Source organism: Canis lupus, chromosome X (assembly GCF_003254725.2).
Source record: "Canis lupus dingo isolate Sandy chromosome X, ASM325472v2, whole genome shotgun sequence".
Classification (NCBI taxonomy): Eukaryota; Metazoa; Chordata; class Mammalia; order Carnivora; family Canidae; genus Canis; species Canis lupus.
In genome coordinates this window covers 40,378,391-40,400,186 of record NC_064281.1, presented here as the reverse complement: position 1 = coordinate 40,400,186, position 21,796 = coordinate 40,378,391, and the positions used below count along the sequence as shown (strand labels likewise).

General features: G+C 43.1%; 1 protein-coding gene across 3 annotated transcripts in view; it reads left to right on the top strand.

Annotated features, from left to right (window-relative positions):
- Positions 1-13,235: 13,235 nt before the first annotated feature.
- SLC9A7 (solute carrier family 9 member A7) overlaps positions 13,236-21,796 on the top strand; it is a 148,879-nt gene continuing 140,318 nt past the window's right edge. For 2 of the 3 annotated variants that reach the window (XM_025468894.3, XM_025468893.3), the window contains exon 1: positions 13,237-13,701. In XM_025468894.3, the coding sequence (XP_025324679.1) occupies positions 13,377-13,701 (325 nt within the window). In that variant the 5' untranslated portion in view covers positions 13,237-13,376. Of the gene's footprint in view, positions 13,702-21,796 lie in introns of all 3 variants that reach the window. The other variant, XM_049107720.1, reaches the window with a different exon arrangement.

The window sequence follows — 21,796 nt, the reverse complement described above, 5'->3', positions numbered from 1 at the left end:
AGGAAGAGAGAAACTTAGACACTGAGCTGAGGGCAGAGCCCTACTGAGGCCTCGATCTCATGACCCTGAGATGATGACCCTAAGATCATGACCTGAGCTGAAACCAAGAGTTGGTCACTTAACTGACTGTACCAGCCAGGTGCCCCAGCCCTCTGACTTTATACTGCAAGTCTCCAGAGACTGGAGTCAGGGTCTGGTTGGGACAACAGAACCCATAGCTGTTTCAACAGAGGAAGTGTAATATAAGGAATGAGCTACATAGGTATTGGAGAAATGAGAGAGCAAAAAAAGCACAGTAAGATAACCCTGAGAGAATAATAGCAAGAAGCAGCCACTGTAGCTAGGGCTAGAACACAATAGGGAAGGAGTAGGGTTACCAGAACTTGGCAGTCAAAGGAGAGGCCCAGTGGAATTGCTTTGGGGGCTTCCTAAGAGGCTTGGTTGCTGTTGCTGAAGCTGGTTCTGGAAAATGTAAATGAAATTGGAGGCTGGGGCAAAGCAGTCCAGAATAGCAGGAGTTGGCAAGGAAGCTCTCAGCCCCTCTTGCTGCCTCCTGCTCTCCAATGACAACCTCCCATCGGCAGAACTAGAAGGATATCCCGCCGTGGTTCCAGCTTCGACACACATCCCTGACCCCCTGGTCATTTAGCAATCCCTCTCCCTTTTCTGTCTGTCCAGTCTGGGGTCTTCCACTCACTGCTCTCTAGGGGTACGTCATGTTCTCTAGTTGGCATCCCATTCTTCTATCTCCTGTATCACCAATTATCTGCATTACATTTCCTTTGTTGGAAGTACTGAAAATCGTTTTTGTTTTTCTTATTAAATCCCGAGTAAATTAGTAAGTCTCTAGTTTATTTGTAAAAACCAATCATAGAGCTAAATTTGGACACTTGATTTCTAATTCTAGAAAAAAGGACCCGTAACCACGGTGCTAAGATTTATGCCCATAGACTTCATGGTACCTGTGGGTGTGTCTAAACGTTTCTGACTTTCTTTCCTGCTATATCCTACCACATTTCAGGGTAACTGACCTCAGGTCACAGCTCTAGGGGAGTTCTTGACGCCTTAACCTCAAACTAACATAAAATTGGAGACTGTCCAAGGGCAGCCAAAGAGGTTGTTAAGATATTTCAGGGAGAGGCACCTGGGTGGCTCAGTTGGTTGTGTCCAATTCTTTTTTTTTTAAAGATTTTATTTATTTATTCATAGAGATGCAGAGAGAGAGAGAGAGAGAGGCAGAGACACAGGCAGAGGGAGAAGCAGGCTCCATGCAGAGAGCCTGACGTGGGACTCGATCCAGGGTCTCCAGATCATGCTCTGGGCTGCAGGCGGTGCTAAACCACTGCGCCACCGGGGCTGCCCAAGCGTCCAATTCTTGATTTCAGCTCAGGTCATGATCTCAAGGTCATGAGATTGAGCCCCACGTTGGGTTCCACACTCCAGTAGCTACTCCAGTAGCATGGAGTCTACTTGTCCCTTTCCCCCTGCTCCTCCCCTCGCTTTTGTGTGCTCATGCACACAAGTACTCTCTGTCTCTAAAATAAATAAATCTTTTAAAAAAAAAAAGGATACTTCAGGGAGAAATCACTCAAATCAACATACAGTAAAATGTATTTTTTAAAAGATTTTATTTATTTATTCATGAGATACACAGAGAGGAGAGAGACAGAGGGAGAGAGAGAGAGAGAGAGAGAGAGAGAGAGAGAGAGAGAGAAAGGCAGAGGGAGAAGCAGGCTCCGTGCAGGGAGCCTGACGTGGGACTTGATCCCAGGTCTCCAGGATCAGGCCCTGGGCTGAAGGCGGCGCTAAACCACTGAGCCACCAGGGCTGCCCTAAAATGTATTTTTTTAAATGTCCAGTTGTCTGGCTGAGGCTCCATAGCTCAGGGGTTAGGCCACTGGTCTTGTACAGTTGTCCGAATTTATCACATGTACAGGTTCGTATAACCACCACTATGATCAGGCTGCAAAACAGTTTTGTCACCCCAAAAACCTCCCTTGTGCTGTCCCTTTATAATTACACCCTCCTTCTCTCATTAACCTCTGGCAGTTACTGATCTGTTTTCCATAATTATACTTTGTCTTTTCAAGAATGTCATACAAATGGAATCATTTAGCATACAGCCTTTGAGACTGACTTCCACTCAGCATAATGCCTTTGAGATTCATTCAAGTTATTAGGTATGTCAACTGTTCATTCTTTTTTAATGTGGAGTAGTGGAATAGTAGTATTCCATCGTAAAGATGCACTAGAGTTTGTTTATTCTTTCACCCATTGAAGAATGTCTGAGTTATTTCCAGTTTTGGGCTAATACAGGTATCTCCTGCTTTTCAAAAGTACTCATTAAGCAACTTCACGTTTACAGAAGACCTACATTAGTGCCTATTTTCACTAACAGAAAGAAATCCAAAGAGGCTTTTCACTTTTACAAAAAAAAAAAAAAAGATGAAAAGCAAAAAATAGCATTTGGTGTTTGTTTTGCAGGGAGCCATTATAGAGGAAGTTTGCATCCCCAGGTAGCAAGAGTGGCCTGGCCAAGGTCCCTCCCTGGGAACTCCACTCAGCTCTCAGCATCCAGCCACCGGAGCTTTGAATTGGATCAATGAGCATCTGTGCTTTATCTCAATTTATTTTGTACATCCATTAGCAAGACATGTCCTAAGGTATCAGAAAAGCCTAAGAGAGGTTATTTCTTTGGGTCCGAGAATGCTCAAAATTTTTTTCCCTATAAATTAATGATAACTGCTTCTTCACTTTATGTCATTTCAGCTTATAAAAGTTTCATAGAAATGCTCTATTTTCAGATAACAGGGGAAACCTGTATAAATAAAGCTGCTATTAGCATTCATATGCAGGTTTTTTAATGAACATGTTTTTATTTCTCTTGAATATATATCTGCGAGTGGGGGTGATTACTTCTATGGATAAATGCATGTTAATTTTATAAGGAACTGCCTAACTGTTCTCCACAGTGGCTAACACCAGTCTGCATTCTGACATTCGCTTGGTATGGTATTTTTATTTAAGACAATCTAGTAGGTTGTAATCATGGCATTGATTTTCTTTTCCTAAGTGGTTAATGGTGTTAACTCGTTTCACATCATTATTTGTCATCCACGTATCCTCTTTTGTCTGTTGAAGTTTTCTGCCTATTTTTCAATTGAGTTAATTTTTTGCATATGAACTTCTAATTATTCTGAACCATTTTTTTTAAAAGAATGTACTTTCCCCCATTGAATTGATTTTGCACTTTTGTCAAAAATCAATTGACCAAATTTGTGTGTAGACCTATTTCTGGACTCTATTCTGTTACATGGATCTATATATCTATCCTTTCACCAATACTACCTTGTCTTGATTGCTTCATACTTTATAGCTTTATAGTAAGTCTCAAGTTGCATAGTGTGAGTATGCACACTATGCGATTTTATTCTTCAATTTTATTCTTCTTTTCAAAATTGTTTTGGTTATCCGAGTTTCTTTGACTTTCCTATTAATGTTAGATTACCCTTGTCTAGATTTATAAAAAAAAATTCTGCTGCGATTTTGATGGGAATTGCATTAAATCTGTACATCACTTTAGAGAAAATTAACACCTTTTCTAGGATTTGTCTTCCAATTAATGAACATGGTAGGTCTCTCCATTTATCTAGGTCTTCTTTGATTTCTTTCATGAGCATTTTGTAGTTTTCAGCATATGGTACATGTTTTGTTAAATTTATATCTAAGTAATATTTTGTTGAGGATTTTTATGTGTAAGTTCATGAGAGACGTTGGCCTATAGCTTTCTTTTCTTGAAGTCTCTGATTTTGGTGTCAGAGTAATGTTGACCTCATACAATAATTGTTCACTCTTGTATATTTTCTAGAAGGGATTGTGTGGTATTGGTGTTATTTCTTCTTAATGTGTTTGGTGAAATTCACCAGTGAAACCACCTGGGCCTGTAGAATTCTTGTTTGGAATGTTTCTATGACAAGTTCAATTTCTTTTCTTTTTAAGATTTTATTTATTTATTTATTTATTTATTTATTTATTTATTTATTTATTTATTTATTTATGAGAGAGGGAGAGAAAGAGAGAAAAAGAGAGAAAGAGCAGGGGGAAGAGCAGAGGGAGAGAGGACAAGCAGACTGCATGCTGAGCCCAACGTGAGGCTCGCTCTCAAGATCCTGAGATCATGACCTGAGCTTTAATTAAAAGTCAGATGCTTAACTGACTGAGCCACCCAGGTGCCCTCAATTTCTTCAATAAGTATATGTAGTATGCTGAATTACGGTCTCCTAAAAGACATCTATGTCCTAATTTCCAGAATCTGTGAATATATTACTTTATTTATTTTTTTTGTTTATTTATTATAGTCACAGAGAGAGAGAGGGGCAGAGACACAGGCAGAGGGAGAAGCAGGCTCCATGCACCAGGAGCCCGACGTGGGATTCGATCCCGGGTCTCCAGGATCGCGCCCTGGGCCAAAGGCAGGCGCCAAACCGCTGCGCCACCCAGGGATCCCTGAATATATTACTTTAATGACAAAAAGGACCTTGCAAATGTGACTATGTTCAGGCTCTTGAGATGGGGAGATTACCTGGATTGTCTGAGTGGGCCCTAAATGTAATCACAAGTCCTTAAAAGAGGTAGGCAAGAAGGTCAAAGGAGGGAGTAGGAGGTGTGACAATGGAAGCAAGATGCTACATTGCTGGTTTTGAAGACAGAGGAAGGAGGAGTGCCTGGTGGGCTCAGTCAGTTAAGCGACCCACTCTTGGTTTCAGCTCAGGTCATGATCTCAGAGTTGTGAGGCTCCATGCTTAGTGCAGTCTGCTTGAGATTCTTTCCCTCTCCCTCTTTCCCCACTCTCTCTTTCTCTATCTCAAATAAATAAATACAATCTTTTTTAAAAGATGGAGGAAGGAGCCATAAGGCAAGTAATACAGCTCTGAAAGTGGAAAAGGCAAGGAAATGGATTCTTTTCTAGAGCCTCCAAAACAAGCCAGCTCTGCTGACATTTTGACTTTAACACAGTGAAACTGATTTCAGACTTTTGTTTCATGTGCATTTAAAGGCAATTTGTAGGGCAGCCCAGGTGGCTCAGCGGTTTAGTGCCGCCTTCGGCCCAGGGCTGGATCCTAGAGACTTGGGATCGAGTCCCACATCGGGCTCCCTGCATGGAGCCTGCTTCTCCCTCTGCCTGTGTCCCTGCTTCTCTCTCTGTGTGTCTCTCATGGATAAATAAATAAAATCTTAAAAAAATAAAGGCAATGTGTATCCTCCTACTGTTGGATGGAGTGTTATGTAAATGTGAATTAGATCCAGCTGGTTGATGGTGTTCAGATTTTCTATATGCTTACTGATTTTCTATTAGTTCTAGTTCTTACTGTGAGGTGAGTATTGAAGTCTCCGACTCTATTGGTGGATATGTTTATTTCTCCTTTCCTTCCTGTCAGCTTTTGCTTCCTGTATTTTAAAGCTCTGGTATTAGATGCATCTAGGATTGTGTGGTGGGCAGTCCCTAAGAAGGTGAGTCCCAATGAAGTCAGCTCTTGATGTTCATGCTTTTGCATAATCCTCTCCTACTGAATGGGGGCAGGACCTAGGACTTGCTTCTAACCAGTCGACTATGGCAAAGGTGATGGGATGTCATGATCTTGATGAAGTTATGCTATATGGCAAAGATGATGAAATGCTGCTTCCATAATTATGTCACATTATGTAAGACTCTCTTAGCAGACCAGAGTGAGAGATCATCTTTGTTGGACTGATAAAGTAAGTGGCCATTTTGAGGAAGCCCGCATGGTAAAGAACTTCAGCCAGCTTCTAGGAACTGCAAGCGGCCCCTCATACCCGAAGGTGGCCTCCAGTTGACAGCCATCAACTATCCAGAGCCCTTGGCCATACTGCTACAAGGGAATGAATTCTGCCAAAACCTGAATGAGTCTGGAAGTGGATCTTTTCCCAGTCAAGTTTATGATGACACTGCGGCCTTAAGCAGACACCTGAATAACAGACCCCCTGAGCACAGAACCCAGTCAACCTGGGCCATGACTTCTAGTGTACAGACCCTGTGAGATAATAAATGTGCATTGTTTTAGGTCACAATTTACCTGACTTTGTGGTAACTTGTTATGCAAGAGCAGAAAATGAATACAGGTTGTAATATCTTCCTGGTGAACGGATCTGTTATTATGTAATGTCCATCTTTATTCCTGGTAATTTTTTTTTGCTGGGAAGTCTAACATGTCTGATACTAATAAAGCCACTCTAGCTCTCTATTATTGTGTTTTACATGGTATATATGTTTTCATCCTTTTACTTTAAACCACCTATGTCAGGATATTTGAAGTGAGTTTCTTGTAAGCATTCATTTTGGGGTCCTGGGTTTTTTTTTTTAAAAAAACCATTATGACACTTCTTTTAATTGATTTGTTAAGGCCGTTTACATTTAATGTAGTTACTGATATGTTGGGATTTAGGTCGAGCATTTTATTATGTGTTTTCTGTTTGTTCCCTCTGTTCCTTGTTCCTCTTTTTCCCCTTTCCTGCCTTTTTTGGGGTTTCTTAACACTTTAAAAATATTTATTTATTTATTCATTCATTCATTCATTCATTCATCCATTCATGAGAGAGAGAGAGAGGCAGAAACATAGGCAGACGGAGAAGCAGACTCCACACAGGGAGCCCAATGTGGGACTCGATCCTAGGACTCCAGGATCATGCCCTGAGCTGAAGGCAGAAGCTCAAACGCTGAGCCACCCAGGTGTCCCTTGTTAGTATTCCATTTAATTTATCTACTGTGTTTTTACTTTATCTCTTTGTATATTTTAGGGAATACAATATACATGCTTAAGTTTTCATGACCTACCTAAAATTGATATTTTTACCTGTAGTACAAGTGGAATATGAAAACTATACTAATATGTAGGTCCCTTTATCCTTTTCCCTTTATGTTGTGGTTGTGTATTACCTCTACATATGTTGAAAATTCCACTAGACCATGTTATAATTTTCATTTTCTTTTTTAAAATAATTTTTGTTTTCAATCAAAAATCGTATTTTAAAAACTGGTGAGAAGAAGAACTTACCTTCACCATCCTTTTATAGTAGGTCTTCTGGCAATGGATTCTCTGTTTTCCTCCCTTGAAAAATGTCTTTATTTCACTGTCATTCCTGAAAGCTCTTTCTGCTGGATGTATTACTTTGGGTTGACAGTTCTTTTGCACTTTAAAAATGCTGTGTGCTTTTTTATGACCTTGGTTTCTGATGAGAAATCCATAGTCATTTGAATTGCTGTTACCCTAAGTGTAATGTGCCATTTTTTCTCTTTCTGCTTTAAACATATTTTCTTTGTCTTTCTTGTCAACGGTTTGAATATAATATGTCTGGGCATTGATTCTTTTGAGTTTATTCTGTTTGGAGTGTGCTGAGGTTCCTGAATCTTTGGTAAATCTGGAATGTTTTCAGTTACTATATCTTTTTTCCTCTGCATCACACTTTCTCCTGCCCTTGGGATTTCAAAGACATGAATACTAGTTGTTTCATTATTATCCTACAGGACTATGTGGCTATTTTATTTACTTCTCAATTTTTCTCCTCTGTTGCTAAGATTGGATACTTTCTATTGATCTATTTTCAAATTTACTCTCTCCTCTTCATTCTGTTATTGAGCCCATCTAATCCCTTTAAAATTTCAGTTATTTTATTTTTTCTGTTATAACATTTCAATTCAGTTCTTATTTTATCTTTTAATCTTTTTTAAAAAAAGATTTTATTTATATATTCATGAGAGATGCACAGAGAGGCAGAGACATACGCAAAGGCAGAGACATCCCTGTAGGGAGCCTGATGCAGGACTTTTTTTTTAAATAATAAATTTATTTTTTATTGGTGTTCAATTTGCCAACATACAGAATAACACCCAGTGCTCATCCCGTCAAGTGCCCCCCTCAGTGCCCGTCACCCATTCACCCCCACCGCCCGCCCTCCTCCCCTTCCACCACCCCTAGTTCGTTTCCCAGAATTAGAAGTCTTCATGTTCTGTCTCCCTTTCTGATATTTCCTACCCATTTCTTGATCCCAAGCCCCAGGTTCACGACCTGAGCCAAAGGCAGACACTTAACCACTGAGCCACCCAGGCACCCCCTATCTTTTAATTCTTTGCTGAGACTTTCTACCTTTCCATTCATTTCAAGATTGTTTGCTCTTACTTATTGGAGCATTTTTATAATAGCTGACTTAAAGTCTTGTTTAGTTAATTCTAACATCTGTGTCATGTGTCATCTCAGCAATGGTGTCTTTTGATTGATTGCCTTTAGTAGTTGAGATCTTCATGTTCTTCATGTGCTGAATAATTTTGTGCTGTATCCTGGACATTTTTAATATTATGTTATGGGGCCTTGTGTCTTATGTTCATATTCCTCCTATGGAATATTCCTCCTGTTTTTGTTTGAGCTTTAGTCAACATGGTTGGGTCTAGATCACAAGTTCTTTCACAAGTTCTGCCCTTTGTGGATCATGGCTCCAAAGTCAATTCAGTCTTCAAATATTTTGCAGTACTATTTTGATTTGTCCCACAAGTGTTTTATCCAATGGTTAGTTTCAGATCTGGGTGGTGATCTGTTTCTTAGTTCAGTTTCACAGTCTTCAGTATGCTGTTTAGGATAAGATCCACTTGCAGGTTAGGGCGAACCTAGGAGCTCATAAACAAATCTATAGGGCTCTCCCAAGTTGTTCCCCTTCCAAAATCTCCCTGGGACTTTGCAGTTCCTTGGCGTTCCTCTTTTCAGTCCTTTGGCAAGAAATCTGAGTCTTTATTTACTTCTCTCTGGCATGTGCTTCCTGCAACTTCACCTATGTCTAAAGCCAAGCAGCAGGAGGACACAGAGAGAAAAAGGTCTATCAGTGGTCCCACTGTCTTGGGACCAAGGCTATTTCAAACCAGAGAGGAAGGTTCCCCCTTCTGTCAGCATCTTAGGTACTTGACAGCACTGCTCCCTCCATTGTCACCATTGACTCAGCTGCAATGGGGGAATTCCTATTGGCAAGGGTGTGAAAGAACGAAAAAAAGAAAAATTGCTGTACTTCCCTACTTTCCCTGAACATCAGTAGGTCTGTTTTCCGCTATTCCTGTGCTCTCTCTGTCCATGTCCTCTTCTGAGTTTGGGCTGCCTTGAGTTCAGTCCAGTGGCTACTGGAGGAGAAAGAAATGGTAAACTCACTGCCTTTTGTTTCAGTTCAAATTCTGGTGCTCTTCCTCAATTTACCTGGTCCAATTTATTTTCTAGAGTCCTCAAATAGCTGATCCATGTGTTATGTTCATTTTTAAAAAGATTTTATTTATTTATTCATGAGAGACACACAGAGAGGCAGAGACATAGGCAGAGGGAGAAGTAGGCTCCCCATGGGGAGCTCAATGTGGAACTCAATCCCAGGACCCCGGGATCACTACCTGAGCTGAAAGCAGACGCTCAACCACTGAGCCACCCAGGTGTCCCCTGTTCAGGTTTTACAGCTGCATTCAGTGGGAGAGAATGGGTTGAGTGGGATTATTTTGTATTAACTGGAATCGGAACCCTCGTGCTGTATACGTTAGTTTTCATATATAAGCATGTATAGATAATTGAGCATTTTCTTTGGTGTAGATTTGTGAATACTTGGGACAAATATTTTCATACTCTATCTGAGGCAATCACTTTATACTATAAATATTCTTCTGGTTATCTGTTGCTATGGAGGAAATCACACTTAAATTTAGAGCTTGAAATGACATAAATCATTGTATTGTTATCTCATAGACTCGGGCATTGATTAGGTTCAGCTAGGTGGTTCTTCCTTGAGAGTCTCTCATATACTTACAGTAAGATGGTGGCTGGATATAAAATAATTTGAAGGGATGCCTAGGTGGCTCAGCGGTTGGGTGTCTGCCTTTGGCTCAGGGCGTTATCCCAGAATGCCTGGATTGAGTCCCACATCGGGCTCCCTGCATGGAGCCTGCTTCTCCCTCTGCCTGTGTCTTTGCTTCTCTGTGTGTGTCTCATGAATAAATAAATAAAATCTTAAAATAAAATAATTTGAAGATTCACTCATTCAAGTGTGTGGTATTTGGGCTGGAAACACCAAAAAAGCTGTGGTTCCTGTGGCACTGTCCATCTCTGTTGCTATGTTGTCTCTCTGTGGTTTTGCCAGCATGGCAGCTTCAAGGTAGATAGATTTCTTTTTTTTTTTTGATAGATTTCTTTTTAAAAGTTTTCCAGCTTTATTGAGATATAATTGACACATAACATTGTGTAAGTTTAAGGTGTACACTGTGTTGACTTGATGTACTTGTATGTTGCACTATGATTACCACCTTGGCGTTAGCTAATACCTCCATCATGTCACATAATTAGCATTTCTTTCTTTGTGGTGACAACATTTAAGATCTACTCTCTTAGCAACTTTCTTTTTTTTTAATTTTTTTTAATTTTTATTTATTTATGATAGTCACAGAGAGAGAGAGAGAGGCAGAGACACAGGCAGAGGAAGAAGCAGGCTCCATGCACCGGGAGCCCGACATGGGATTCGATCCCGGGTCTCCAGGATCGCGCCCTGGGCCAAAGGCAGGCGCCAAACCGCTGCGCCACCCAGGGATCCCTCTCTTAGCAACTTTCAAATATATGGTATAGAATTGTCATCCATAATTACAACACTGTGCATTAAATCCCTAGAATGTATTCATCTTATAACTGTATGTTTGTATTCTTTGACCAACATTTCCCTATTTACCTCACCTCTCAGCTCCTGATAACCAACATTCTACTCTGTTTCTATAGATTCAGTTTTTTTAGATCCCACATATAAGTGAGGTCAAACAGTATCTGTCTTTCTCTGCCTGACTTATTTCACTGACTTATGGGATCTCAAGACTGATCCTTGATGCTGTTGCAAATGGCAAGATTTCCTTTTTTCTCATGGCTGAATATTCCATTGTGTGTGTATATAGCTATATCTACATATCTCAATATATCTATATATATATATCTCATTTTCTTTATCCATTTATCTGTTGACAGATACTTGAGTTATTTCCCTATCTTGGCTATTGTGAATAATGCTGCAATAAACGTGGGGATGAAGATATATCTTTGAGATCCTGTTTTCACTTTCTTTGGATAAATACCCAGAAGCAGAATTTCTAGATCATCTGGTAGTTCTATTTTTAATTTTCTGACAGACCTCCATACTGTTTACCAGAGTGCCTGTATCAATTTACATTCTAACCAACAGTGCATGAGGGTTCCCTTTTCTCCACCTGCTCGTTCACATTTGTTATCTCTTGTCTTTTTGATGATAGCCTTTCTAACAGGTGTGATGTGATATCTCACTGTGGTCTAGATTTTTTACATGGAAGCTCAGGGTTCCAAGCGGGTAGAGAGCAAGAGTGTGAGAATGAGTCAGGCAGAACTAGATTGTCTTTTACAACCTGGTTTCGCAAGTTGTGCAGTCTTTATTGCCACATTCTATTCTTTGAGGCAGTCACGAGGGTCGACTGAGGTTCAAGGGGTGGGAATGCAGATGCCACCTCTTGATGGGGCGTGGCACGTTCTGGAAGAGCATGTGCAATTGGAAATGGGGTTGTGGGCATTTTTTGAAAATGCAATCTGCCCTAAGTACTAAGAAGTCTGCAGAGAGAAGTTCTGTCCTCGACTTATAGAACCCAAGAGGGTGTAATATTAAATATTATGATCAATATGGCCAGTTTTCAGCAAATGTGGATTTTAGTGAGTCTCCAGAAATTAGATTGTCTTCCTGTTGCTGTACAACTTTCTCTGTGATTATACAGGTTTTTAGTATTTGCGATTTCATTAGGAACCTGCATGGAACTTCAAGATATATGGATTTTTGCAGGGGCTGGGTGACAGCCTGGACAAATATAGAACAATGCTAGCTAAAATCTTGATGAAGAGATTCATTCCCCTGCTTTAGAGAAGGTACTAAGCAGCTCCGCAGAGTGTTCACCTAGAGGAGAACCAGGAAGGCTGTAGTGCTCCAAATCTCTTTCTTACCTAATACTATCCCCTACCCTATTATTACTCTTTTTAGTTAAGCATTGATTTCTTCAATTAATTCTCTTAAAAATGCAAACTCCCCTGGGAGAGAAAACATGAACAGTTGGTAAGGATTTCAGAGCAGTTCAATAAACACTTAAGAGCACAGCGCTAGGCACTGGGAATTCAGTGATTAAGAATTCCATCGCTCTAGGGGCGCCTGGCTGGCTCAGTAGGTAGAGCATGCAACTCTTGATCTTGGGATTGTAGGTTCCAGCCCCACGTCAGGTGTAGAGATTACTTAAAAATTTAAAAATCTTTTTTAAAAAAGAGAGAATTCAAGCTCTTTTCTTCCGTGATGGATTGGAAATTCTAGTTCCTGAGGAATTGTTCCAAGAGGCTTTATTCTCCAGAGTCCACTTTCTGATTTTTTTTTTCAGAGGTGCCCCAAGAATCATCCAAAGACTCCCTGGGCTACCATAAGGTCATCATAAAAGGGCCACCAGGGTAATCACCCTCAGCCCCTGCTGCGCATCTAGCAGGAACAGCAAGAGTTCAGTTCCTTCTGGCTCAACCCTGTTCCCCAAGAGGGTTAGTTACACAGTCCAAAATAAGAAGTCGGTCTCTTCCCCAAATGGTGAAGGCGGTATTTTAACGCTTGCACCTTATTCCAATCCCTTATCAGTCCTCACTTTGGAACAGACTTAGAGCAGAGGTTTGAATGAAGCCTGGCGGAGTCTGGGAAGGCCTGTGAAAGCTGTGGAAAGAGAGGCGTAGGGCGAATCTTCGCTTCCCCCAGATCCACCCCCCCCCCACCCTGGGTCCCCTCGCCCTTTACTGGGCTCCGGGCAGCCACACCCTGGCCAGAGGTGGAACACTTCGCGGTGGCCCCAGAGCGCGCGAATCCAAGCTGATGCTCCTGCCGGGCACCGGCGACCTCTGGCGTTGCGTTTAGGAAGCGCGGCGACGGCGCCGACTGCCCAGGACCGGCCCCGCGATCCCAGACGGCCTGGCCAGGTACGCCAGGACCCGGTAGGGAGCGCAGGGAGGCCGGCGGCCGACGGCCGCTCCCGGGAGCCGCAGGGGCCCAGCCGGGGCGGCTTCGGCAGCCCGGAGGGCGCCGGCAGCGCGCGGCGCGGCTGGGGGCCGAACAGGTGCGCGGGCGGGGGGCGGTGCTTGGGGATCCTGCGCACTGCGCGCGCCCCTCCCCCACGTGGCTCCCTGCGCAGCCCCGGCCCGGCGCGCGGGGGGAGGAGCTGCGGCGGTCGCGGCCACTCCGGCAGGTCGGCTGCGCCGCGGGAAGCCGCGGACGGCGCGGGCTGCTGGTCCCCGCGCGCAGGAGGCGCGGGCGGCCCTGGGGCCATGGAGCCTGGTGACGCGGCGCGCCTCGGCCCGGGACGGGCGGCCCGGGCGCTGCCACCGCGGCTGCTGCTGCTGCCGCTGCTGCCACTGCTGCTGGGTCGGGGGCTGCGCGCCGCGGCCTCGGCCTCCACTGGGGCGGCGGCCGACGACAGCAGCGCCATGGAGGAGCTCGCCACTGAGAAGGAGGCGGAGGAGAGCCACCGGCAAGACAGCGTGAGCCTGCTCACCTTCATCCTGCTGCTCACGCTCACCATCCTCACCATCTGGCTCTTCAAGCACCGCCGGGTGCGCTTTCTGCACGAGACCGGGCTGGCCATGATCTACGGTGAGCACCCCCTACCGTGCCCACCGCCCCGCCACCCCTCCGGCGGCCCGGCCGCGGCGCTGCCCCCACCCCGCCCCGCTCTGCGCTGCGCTGCGCTCCCCCTTCACTTGCCAACGTGTTTCTTTTCCGTTTCCCGCTGCGACGGGGTTGGTTCCCAAGGTCAACTGTCTTGCTTTTTCTGGCTTTCTATTACCGTTAAAAAGAATCCCACCCCATTTCGACGTTTCTTAATCGGGGAACCAGGATAATGAAAGGCACCGAGGTGGCCCGGCTCTGTCTGCCAGGTTCTGTTTTGTGCCCCCCCCCCCCCCCACGATCCCCGCATCGCGCTTCCTCACCCGCCACCCCACCCCCCACCCCAGTTCAGCTCAACAGGGTGTGTGTGCCTCTGCGAGAGGTGGGTGACTACCCTGGGGACCGCGTCACCCCAAGAGGCAGGCCACAGTGAGGTGGGGGCGAGGGCTGAGGGTTTCTGGGCTTGGGTAATGGGCGGCCTGGGGCCTGATGGATGCCACACATCCATGGTCAACCTGGGTGAGCACCCACTTCTGAGATCTCTGTTCCCGGGTCTCTTGTTAACAAAGTCGGAGCCGGATGTGCTGTGAAAGGCGAGCGGGGTCCAGGATCCAGAGTGGTGCACTGCCGTGGTCGGGCCTAGTCGGGCATGTGGGCACTCCTCCCACTCTTCTGTCCAGGTGGGACATTATACCTAATGACTTGAAGAGGACCTTTTGTGTTCTTCAGGTTTTAACATAGACATGACTTTGAAGATACGTTTAGAAGTGTATGAGAGAGGGAAAGTGGTGGTTTTAACTCTGGAGTCAGCCGTCTTTTGTTGTGAAGGGTGGGCTGATGTCACCATCCTCTTCTGGATTTAATGGCACAGGGTGTGTTACGTTCAGAGTGGTCAGCACAAATCTTCCATCATTGGATGGATATCTGTTAGCTGTAATCTGAATCATCCCTCTATCCCACCCCCTTGTGACTCCAAACTAGAACCAAGTATTCTCTTTTTGAATTGAATTCAGTGGAGTTAAGGCCCAAGTGGGCATCGTCACGTGAAATAGATAAGCCCACTTCATGACTGTTCCCATTTGGGAACATTATACTTCATTACTTTTACTGGAGGGATCCCTCCATTCAATTTCCATTCAGGGTTCCTGGACAAAGAATGGAAAGCAGACACCTTAATTTTTAATGTGAAAATTACCCTTGGTCGTGGGCGTTGCTTCTCAGGGCTCTGGATCAGTTGTTGACAGCCCAGGCTCATGGCCACCAGGGCCTAAACAGATATGTCATTGAAACAGAACCAGGTCTAAAACCGAGTTCGGTTATTGCAAGTTGGAGACGTGAACTCAAACTTTGGTCTCAATACCTGGCCACTCTTGAGCTCTGCGGTTTGTGTCAGTGGGTAACAAATCACTAATGCCAGGGCTGCAGGTAAGCCAGGAGGTGTACTGAGCAGATAGTGGAGTGGGGGAATTGAAGCATGTTGTCATTTCAGGTGGTTGACTCTGAGGGATAATGCAAATGAAAATTATCCTTCTGTGTCTATAGATAACCATAAAAATATTTTTATTTTCTAGCCTCAGGATCCAATTCACTAAAGCACAGTGTGAAATACTTCTAAAAGGTAGATTTGACAGGCTCATAAATACATGTTCAAGCACATGGAAAATGAGGATTTAAAAATATTTTTTTTCTGATGGAGAAAAAACTGTACTCCATGTTCTCAGGAGCTCAGTCATCTTTATCTTAAGGGTTACAAACAATAGTGGGATTTTCCTTTGCTGATATATACTTTTTAAACTCCTCTCCATCTTTTAGTCATTGGGGTCGTGTTGCAGTGTACCATTTTGTTTTGTGGTACCGAAATCTGGTTTAATTGCTGATTGTTCAGAACAGGCAACATCATCTTATAGCACTCTGTGTCATTTTGCTCTGTCTTTGGGTTTTAGTGTTACTTTGAAATATACTAAGAAATTTAGTTTGTCAGTATCTGATGTCCTATGTTCTGCCAAATATTAATATTTTAATGTGAATATTTTGCCTGTGAGAAAAGTTTTCTGTCTCATGGATATTTAGTCTTCTGTTTTAGTACACACACACCTTCCATCTGAATTCTAACATCATTTGATCAGCTAATTATTCATTATTTCCTGAAGGCTAGTGGGATAGGGATTCTGATTTTTAAAAATTCAGGATGAAAATATTCAAACGCTTAAGCAAACATAGTACAGATTTTCAGGACTTCTCTTTGTTAATAATAGTAAGAAACAGATTTCATTTCTTGATATCAGTAGAGGAAGTGAGTAATTGTCCTGTTGCCTCTGAGTAATAAAGGACAAAAAGACCTAAGGAAACATTTGTTGAGTATCTGCTGTGTGCTGGGTGCCCAATTTAATTTCTGAAGGTAAACAATTTAATTTTTAAATGTTGGTAAGCTTTTATGAGTGAAAGAGTTCAACTGCAAGTTTCAAAACTCTTTGAAATTTAAAAAATGTTAATTTCTGCCCCTTTAAAAATATATAAGTGGCATTTTAATTTGAAAGGGAAAGCTTTAATATTTATAACAAGTTATGATAAGTAACTATGTTTGCTGATATAAAATATCTCTGGAAGGATAGTCAATAGATTAGTAACATTGGTTTTTTTTTTTCGGGGGAGGAACTAGGTTGCTGTGACCTGAGGTGGGAGGGAAACATCACTGTATACTCTTTTGTGCTTTTCCATTTTTTACCTGTGGAAGCTGAATTACCTCTCAGTGCATCATTGCCCCCATTTGGAGGCATTTATGATGGCATTTTAAGATGCTCCTCAAATCATCTAGTTTGATACCCACTTCTCCCTGTTTTAAATTATATTACACTATCAGTTTTCTGTGACCTTTCAATTGTTGCTTATACCCATGGGACTTCTGGAGCCCTGTGCCTGGAATGGAGACAAAATGGGAAAGGGGAAAGAGATTTTCTTTTCTTGCACTCTCTCCAACTCATTATCCTCAAAGAAGAGTTGATTTTTTAAAAAAGATTTTATTTCTTTATTTGAGAGAGAGAGATAGTACAAGCAGGAATGGGGGGAAGAGTCAGAGGGAGAGGGAGAACTAGACTCCCCACTGAGCAGGGAGCCTGATGCGGGGGCTCCATTCAAGGACCCTGGGACCGTGGCCTGAGCCACCCAGGCGCCCCAAGAGTTAACACTTTTTTAAAAATATTTTATTTATTTATTCATGAGAGACAAAAGAGACACACACACACACACACACAGAATGAGAGAGGCAGAGACACAGGCAGAGGGAGAAGCAGGCTCCCTGAAGGGAGCCCGACGTGGGACTCAGGACTCGATTCTAGGACTCCAGGACCACACCCTGGGCCGAAGGCAGGCACTAAACCGCTGAGCCACCCAGGCATCCCCCAAGAGTTGATGTGTTATTGGGAGTGGTGTGCACTGATAGATCCCATCTTAAGCTCTTGCTCAGAGACAAAGGATCTGAGGACAGTAAAAGACACACTGTGCATGCTCAACCTTCAAATTGCAAGGGACAAGGGCACCAGAGTGGCTCAGCGGTTGAGCATCTGTCTTCAGCTCAGGTTGTGATACCCAGGTCCTGGGATCAAGTTCCACATCAGGCTCCCTCCAGGGAGCCTGTTTCTCCCTCTGCCTATGTCTCTGCCTATGTCTGTGTGTCTCTCATGAATGAATAAATAAATAAATAAATAAATAAGATCTTAAAACCAAAAAATAAATTGCAAGAGACAGTTATAAGCACACCTCCCTGACAGCAGACCCAGGTAGCTATCAGGGAAGGTGACCAGAGACCAGACTCTCCAGGGAAGTTGAAAGCAGCACCTCCAGGCCCTGTGATGCACACAGCAGTGGCCCAGGAGCTTACTGGCACCAGTCTAACCTGTTTTGTCAGAGCAGGGAGCTCCCAGCTGTCTGCCTCTGTACGTGACTACATGACTACGTGCCATCCGAAAGTTACTGGGCCCAGCAAATCTGTGCAGCAGAAATAGCAAGTGTCTGAGGCAGAGAAAGGTGGTATAAACATACTGTGTCAGTTAGCTGTGGTTCTCTCTCGTGTGTATGCTAGTTCCACTTCCCCCCATAATGTTTTTGTGACAACTGATACAGGTCCAAAATATCTAACTTGGCCGTGTCAGCCTACCACCTGCCTCTCGCTTCCTCCACGCCTATCAACTTCCCAAGTCTATGTTGGTCAGCCCCTCCAGGTTCTGTGGGCCGTGGGCTGGTGGTTGCTTTATTGGAGCTGAATTGTCTAGCTCAGCCTGAGAGTGGGTTCCTAGGCAAAGCCTGCAAGGGGAAATATGACTCTTTGAAGTAGCATACAATTAGCATTTGAGCCTGTGTGTGAGTAAACATTTTGGAACCACCCTGTTCTTGGTTAATTGGGAGCCCTGGGTTTTTCTTTTAAGAGTCCCCCCACCCTTCAGCCCCAGTCTGGGGCAGCTCCATAGGGTCTCACTTTGGCCCCAGATCCCTTGGGTTCAGATGCTGGCTCTGTTATTTTTAAAGCTGTATACAACATTGGGTTAGCTCTCTGAGCCTTGGTTTCCTCTTTTCAAAAATGGAGACAGTGTCACTCACCTCATAGGATTACTGTATTATTGAGATGTTGTAAAGGTCAAGTGCAGTGCCTGACACTTAAACACTTGGTAAGTATTAGTTCTTATTCTCACTTTAGACTTTGTGATTCTTTGGCCAGCTTTTTTTTTTTTTAGGATTTTATTTATTTATTCATGAGAGACTCACAGAGAGAGGCAGAGACACAGGCAGAGGGAGAAGCAGGTTCCTTGTGGGAAACCTGATGTGGATTCGACCCCAGGACCACGGGATTACGCCCTGAGCAGCAAGCCGACACTCAACCACTGAGCCACCCAGGCGTCCCTGGCCAGCTTTGCCACTTGAGATTCATTCAGTAGAGACCTGCTGTAATTTAAAAATGCATCAGCATAAGTTAGTGGGGGAGAGGTGCATTTAATTTTTTTTGATGGGCTATTTGTTAATACCTAGAAACTATTTACAGTGTACCTACCCTGCTCTTTTGGCCAGCAGTCTCAATTCTTGGACCTTGTCCTTCAGAAATACTTGTGCTAGCATGTTACATAGATGGCAATATTTGTTGTAGCAGAAGCAAGTTGCAATACTCAAGAAGGGACTGGTTAAGTGACAGCACATTCCTGCTAAGGAATATTATGCAGCTGGCAAAAAAGACGTGTTGTGCAGCCATCCACACATACTGTTGTGAAGAAAAACAAGGCATGGGGCACCTGGGTGGCTCAGTAGTAGAGCCTCTGCCTTCGGCTCAGGTCGTGATCCCAGGGTCCTCAGATTGAGTCCTGCATCAGGCTCCCCGCAGGGATCCTGCTTCTCCCTCTGCCTATGTGTCTGCCTCTCTCTGTGTGTCTCTCATGAATAAATAAATAAAAGCTTTAAAAAATACTTTATAAAGAAAAAACAAGGTTCACAACAATCTGTATAGTATCATCTCACTTATGCTTTAAGAATTATGCAATGTATGCACTCAAACATGTACACATATTTATATATGACCTGCACATGCAAACTTAGCAGTGGTTATCCTTTGGTAGTGGAGCCAGTTGTTGGGATAGAGGGAGGGGAGATGTTACTTTTCCCTTTGTACTCTTCTGAATGGCTTGAAATTTCCATGACACTGACACATTTCTTTTGCAATTGAAAAATTGTTTGAAAAGAAAGCTGACAATTTTTATGTAGCAAAAATTACATTAGAACTAGGGGAACATAGTTATATGGTTAGGTAGCATTTTCCTTCGATATTAAGGTATTCTTTTTAAAGGAATCTCTAGGCATAAAGAAAACTTAGTTTTTTAAAAGTGAGTAATGGACATAAAATGTATCTCAAAATTAGAAAGTGAGATTTCCTGAAATTGTTTCTTAGAACTCTCAAAAGGTAATCTTTTTGGAATGATGTGATTAGAAAATCACCATTTTACAACCCTCGATGACTTAGACCAGGATTTTCAATGAATTCCAAAGCTATAGGTGAGAGGTTGTTGGGGAACATGGTCCTTACATGGTGCCAAGGGGCACTCCACAGATTATTTGCCTATCACAAAGGAGAGAAGGTATCTTTATGGTGGAGAGGTCAGGCAGTCGCCATCCTGTATCTAAGTCATCAAATTTATCCTTGCTCCTTGTTGAACTATCTAGTAGTATGTGCCTCCTTATGTGATGCAGTTTTTACAGGAAATATAGGGGATAGAGAAGCAAGTTATCAAATACCGTGTGAAGACAATTAGACATATCCAAAATATGGGATAATCTACAAGAGCATTGTCCTGGTTTCAAGAAGTCTATGTCAAGGGAAACAAAAAGATAGGATAAATGTCTGTTATGGACTGTATTGTATCTCACCTTCTGAGACTCATGTGTTGAGGTCCTGATAATCCCTAATGTGATGCTATTTGGAAGTGGGGTTTGGGGAGGTAATTAGGTTCTAGGTGAGGTTATAAGAGTGGTACCTCTATGATGGGTTTAGTGCCCTTATAAGAAGATGAAGAGACCAAAGCTCCCAGTCTCTCTACCATGTGAGGATACAGGGAGAAGGCCACCATCTACAAGCTAGGAAGAGGGCTCTAATCAGACACTGAATCTGCCAGCACCTTAATCTTGAACTTCCTGGCCTCCAGAACTGTGAGAAATAAATGTTGGTTGTTTAAACTACCTAGTCTATGGTATTTTGTTCTAGCAGCCTGAGCCAACTAAGACCGTGTTCTTACAAGTTCATGGAGACCAAAGAGGCATAAGCAGTCATAGCACAGGAAACTTGATTGACTCCTGGTTCATGAAAATAAACTATAAAATGTTTTGGATATGGACTTGGTGCCAGATGACATTAGGGAGTGACTGTTATTTTTCTTAGGTGAGATAATTGGGGTTGTATAGGAGAATGCACATATTAATTGGCGTCTACAAGTATTTAGGGGTCAAGTATATGAGACCTAATGCGTGCAACTTACTTTCAAAAAGTTCAGTCAAAAAAATACACATACCACATATATCTGAGTGGTGGGTGAAAGGGTATGCGTTATATATATTCATCTTTCAACTTTTTTCTATGTTTTGAAATTTTCATTAAAATAGAAAATTGGGGAAGATGTTAACCTCCCTGCTAACCTGTTAGTTGTTAACCTTCCTTCCTGAAAGGATGAAGGCTATATACAACCTGTTACTCTCATTAAATTCTGACATTGAGTAATGCTGTTTGACATTACTCATTGACAGTTTATTTTTATTTTTTTTAAAGATTTTATTTTAATTTATTTATTCATAAGAGACACAGAGAGAGGCAGAGACATAGGTAGAGGGAGAAGCAGGATCCCTGCGGGGAGCCTGATGCAGGACTCAATCTGAGGACCCTGGGATCACGACCTGAGCCGAAGGCAGAGGCTCAACTACTGGGCCACCCAGGTGGCCCTTGACATTAGTTTATATGGGATTATGTTAGGCTTTCTTACTTTTAATTTTTTTATTTTATAAAAGATTTTATTTATTTGTTTGACACAGAGAGAGAGAGTCTGTGTGCACAAACGGGGGGAGCAGCAGAGGGAGCGGGAGAAGCAGGCCCCCTGCTGAGCAAGGAGCCACATGTGAGCCTCAATCACAGGACCCTGACCTGAGCCGAAGGCAGATGCTTAGCCAACTAGGCCATCCAGGCACCCCTGATATTTTTTTATTTTAAAAGCTCACATCTCTTTTGAAAAATTACCTCCGTTCCATTTGCAAGAGAATAGGTGTTAGGAGACTTTTCTCTTTTGGTTAAAGCATGTTACTTGGCTTTTAATCAGTGTGGATATTTGTGTTAGGGTAATGCTAGCCATTGGAACAGACCAACCCCAAATTTCAGTGGCCTAACATAAGAAAGGTTCATTTTTATTTCATGTAATGAGCCAGTGCAAGAGTCTGGCAGGTGGTTCTCCAGGTAGTCATTCAGGGACCAGGTGCCTTCCATCCCGTGGCTTCCACATCCCTTAGGGCCTTGGAATCCTCTCTCTCCAACCAGTGAATAAGGAAAGGAAAAGAGATCACATGG